This window comes from Toxoplasma gondii, chromosome Ib (genome assembly GCF_000006565.2).
Source record: "Toxoplasma gondii ME49 chromosome Ib, whole genome shotgun sequence".
NCBI classification, from domain to species: Eukaryota; Apicomplexa; class Conoidasida; order Eucoccidiorida; family Sarcocystidae; genus Toxoplasma; species Toxoplasma gondii.
Window position 1 is genome coordinate 1,616,018 of NC_031468.1, and position 4,068 is coordinate 1,620,085.

Here is a 4,068-nt window from a genome sequence, read left to right on the forward strand (position 1 = left end):
AAAACCTCAGGTGCACCGTACCTACTCGGACGGAATGTCGTGAACCTCTCCCCGTGGCGACGTGCTCTGCCGAGGTCGGAGAGGTAGAGAAGGCCATGACTGAAGAGCAGAACGCTTTTGGGTTCCAGCTTTCCGTGCACTACTTTTCGCGTGTGCAGTGCTGCCAGAAGTTGGATCAGCTGCACAGTCGCGCCCAGGCGGACAATTTTCTTCGCTCGATCATCGAATGCTGAGGCATCACCTGAGCGCAGAAAATTGATGACATCCACCAGCGAGGACGAGGCCTTGGGAACCAGGACACCGGCCTGCCTTCGCTCTGATCGGCAGAATCACCATCTCTTCGGTAAGCCAGTGTCTCGATGGGAGCCAAGAGACGAAGTCGACGCATTGCGTCCACCGGGTCCTTCAGCGACACGATTTTCAGGATACTGGCCTCTGTCTCGGCAACTGACATCGACTCTGTAGTCTTCCCGAGAAACGCCTTCACAGCGAGTTCAGAATCAATGCCAGAGATGAATCCGCTGAAAACTGCCGTATACTCTCCAATTCCGAGTGGTGCGCTGAGAGATACCGTCACTTGTTCACCAGTTGTAGCGGACACAAGGTTGATAGAGGCCCCAGACCGCAGCCCCGCCTCACGCGCAACCTCCAACGCTTCGCCTTCGGGGGCCGTAACTGTCATGGACGAGGCAAGCGATGCGAGTTCTGATTGTCCGACCGCCTCCTCGTTGCGGAATTCGAAGCTGCTTCGTAGAGCAAGTCGTCCTCTAACACGGTCAGTGACTCCCGCCATACCCGTGGTGAACCGCCGCCAACCGCGTCCAACAGCCCGTCGGGCACCTCCAACGAAGCGGCCCATGCGACCAAACATGTCTCTGGCTCGTTGTGCTTGTTGTCTCGGGGATCTAGTGGCCCAGTTTCTCATCCTGGTACCAACTCCGGGAGCTTTCGGCCCCGGGCCCCCAGGCGGCACATCCTCGGGCTGTACGATCTTCAAATCGTCAGATGGAGAACCACCCTCGTCATTGGCAACGTTTTCAGGCCCTGTGACGATACTCTCTCCTCCTCTGCGGATAGACGAACTCGAATGGCTGGGCATCGACTCGACTAGACGTCGACGGGGAGGCTTTGGGGGCGGTTGTCTCCATTCCTGTGGCAGGGGTCCCTCCACGGCGCCCTCCTGAGTGCTCCCGCCTTCGGCCCCTCGCAGTGGAACATCACTGGAAGAGGACGAAAGAACAGGAGGCTCACCGGTGTTTTCTGGCACATCCGGGCCCAACGTTCCTTGCATTGGCGCAGCTAGGGAGACATGGAGCGTGCAGGGCAGGCTGATACTGCCTAGCGCCGCGAAAAACAGGGCAACAGACGTCCTCATTTTGATGCACGCAACCTTCAGGCTTCGCTCGGTGAGGTCGGCTTCTAGACAAAACCCCGAGATTCGTGAAGAACACCCGGGACTTGCTAAGTAATTGCGTGCTCAACAATATCCGACACGCGGAAATGAAGGTGTAGTTGAATGGCCTCTTGGTTTTTCACCCCGAGAAATTATGATGAGGCTTCAGCCATAAATTGGCCAGGCGCAACGCTGCTCTCCGTGTCTTCCCTTTCGGTCTCGCTCGACCACACGGACCACTCTGTCATTCCGCTGGAGCTAGCGCGTGCCCGGTGGTGTCACCAATGGACTAGCAATGTGGAACCCTATTCTGGAGAGAGAGGGAGACGGACCAGAGACTCGGATTGAACTCGCCACTTATATTTTCGGAGACAGAGGGACGACCATTTGTTCTGCTGCCTCAGTTATTCTGTTTCCAGCTAACTAGTTTCCACCCAAAATGTGGTGCGTGTCTTGAATGGGGATGCACCTTGTTGCTGCACGACTTGGCCCGTCGCTCGAGATACACCATGGCTGGGGCCGCCCGTCGCTCATGGAGTGAAGCGGGGGAGGTCGAGCGCGGCCGCTTCATATTCACTAAGTCCACCATCGCACACCCGTACTTCCTCAATTTCCTCGTACAATATGGAGGGGCAATACGTTGCCGTCACCTCTGCTCCGCTGCGAACTCACTGAAGAACCGTTTTCCTTCGCGACCTACATGCAGCTATTATGTGGCCAGTAGTGGGTGGATAAGTGAAAAACGTGCTAAACGGAGCTGATACACGGAATGTGCCGCATTGGCGCCAAATCCTGGTGAAGCAGCCCTGAAGCGTACGTGTTTATAATGATTGCGTTCAGCAGTCATGCTTTTTTGCGATTAAATAGAGAAGTCTATTTGACTGGTCCTTGGTAGGCCACCGTCCCCGTGGCTTCCGAAGTAGACACCGTTGCCAGGGAGTTGCCACAGCAGCACTGTGGCTGCCTAGAAGCAGGCAGCCTTTTCAAAGGCGTCAAAGGTGGGGGACGTGGACAGCAGAACACAGCTCAGAAATCAACTACAAATGACAAGTTAGGTCAGTCAGTACGAAAGCAACTGCAAGTACAAATCAAATGGACTTCTCTAGCACAAGGTAGGAATGGGTCATCAGTGCGTGACGCTCAAGCGTAGTGTTACCACCATTGCAGTTACTTCTGCCAAAGTGGACTCCTCACTGGTAGCCTGCCGAATAATATCTGAACAGAGGGGATGGACGGTTCCGTGATAGCGGGGACAGTACCCTGTTGCGCGATTATGTACGGGAATGCGTTCGGATTCCACCCTACACCGGAGATCCGACCAGCCATGGAGAAGCAGCCACCACAGTGTAGAAAAATGCCTGGCCGCTGCACAAAGGCATCAACGCACGGAAGGGCGGACATTTCAGTGTTTTGGTTGCCCAGTCTTTCATGCCTCTTCTAGTATCCTAGAAACAGCACAACTGTGTTTCCATGCCGTGCCTGCTGACGGTAGACAGGGGCCCGCGTACCGATCGCCCCAGCACGGATGTGAAGCCGGAGTTTCCGGCGCATTTGCTTTTTGAGACGTTTGAAACGATTGTTGCATCAGGGTGGCGTCTCCGCGCGTTGCTTCTTTCGCTGTGGACGGCCCCAGTGTCTCACAAAACGCGCAAACTACGTACTCGGCGCCTTCCCTTGCTTTGGGCGTGGCAACTGTTTCTGCCAGATGTTCAGCAGCCTGATGTGCACCAACCGCCTTATGCCAGTACTTCCCTACCACGTGTGCCCACCCGAAGTCGCAGCCACACGACGTGGTCCTCCCCAGGGCGATTTTCATGACTTGCAATTTTATTAATAGCAGATATGGTTGACTCTTTCTGCTGAAATCTAATTCACGTGAGCTGACGGTGAGACGCCCGGTCGACTCGAAAGCCTTCTGGAAAATATACATCCGCTAGCTTGGACATGGCGGAGTGACAGGACGACAGAAGTGCTAATTCCCGTGTCTGGAAACAATTCTGCACTGCTGATAATACAAACGAGTGCGGCAATCCAGCTACTTTCGAAGAGTGTGGAGATGCATTCACCGGCAGAGGGAAGGATTCCGACACGCCTCGCCCACTTAAGCGGAGTGGAGAGCCACTGAAAAAACAGGAGCGTCAATACAAGGCAGCACGCGTGTTTGTCTCCTGTGAGGTGGTCTCTGGTTCTGAAGGGGAGCTGAGCACTCGTCATCCTCACGTCCGCTGGATGGCTGCCAACTACTGTCCTTTGTGCGTGTCTATGCGGAGGGGCGCCATGAGGCTTTCCACCAAAGCGACAGCGGTTCACGATCTGTTCACGGACCATCTTTTGCCGTTGCGGACATGTTTCATCGTAGGATCGAGGCAGGAAGAGGCAGCTACAGTTCGATTCCCTGCTAGCTACGGGGACCACAAGGACCTCCGTAGATATTGGAGAAAACGTTTCACGGAGGTGTTCAGTTGCGAGTTAGGAAGCGCACACACGCAGCAAGTGCGATGGCGGCGTTAAAATTTCAACTGCCTCTGTTACGCACCAGGTGTTCAGTAGAACCATCATGCGTCAATCCACCTGCTCCAAGAGCGTACCAGGAATCCTGCCCCCCAAGAGAGAGAAACAGTTAAAAGAGATCACACAGATGATGCAACATATGGGTGCGGTGACGCCCCAGTAAA

The 4,068-nt window shown here is 54.9% G+C and overlaps 3 protein-coding genes across 3 annotated transcripts in view; all 3 read right to left on the reverse strand.

Moving 5' to 3' along the window:
- Nucleotides 1-175: 175 nt before the first annotated feature.
- TGME49_210095 (hypothetical protein) lies at nt 176-1,632 on the reverse strand (the record flags this gene model as incomplete). The annotated part of the gene is made up of 1 exon (XM_018779490.1): nt 176-1,632. The coding sequence occupies exon 1, from the start codon at nt 1,373-1,375 to the stop codon at nt 176-178; it is 1,200 nt and encodes a 399-aa protein (XP_018638415.1). The 5' UTR covers nt 1,376-1,632.
- Nucleotides 1,633-2,819: 1,187 nt separating this feature from the next.
- TGME49_210100 (hypothetical protein) lies at nt 2,820-3,209 on the reverse strand (the record flags this gene model as incomplete). Its single annotated transcript, XM_002369708.1, has 1 exon — nt 2,820-3,209. One exon carries the CDS (start codon nt 3,207-3,209, stop codon nt 2,820-2,822), a length of 390 nt encoding a protein of 129 aa, XP_002369749.1.
- Nucleotides 3,210-3,955: 746 nt separating this feature from the next.
- The window catches only part of TGME49_321710 (hypothetical protein), a gene marked incomplete at both ends in the record, with an annotated part of 1,936 nt that continues 1,823 nt past the window's right edge, over nt 3,956-4,068 (reverse strand). The window contains one exon of the mRNA XM_018783035.1: nt 3,956-3,989. Coding sequence (XP_018638414.1) covers nt 3,956-3,989 — 34 coding nt within the window. The remainder of the gene's footprint in view (nt 3,990-4,068) is intronic.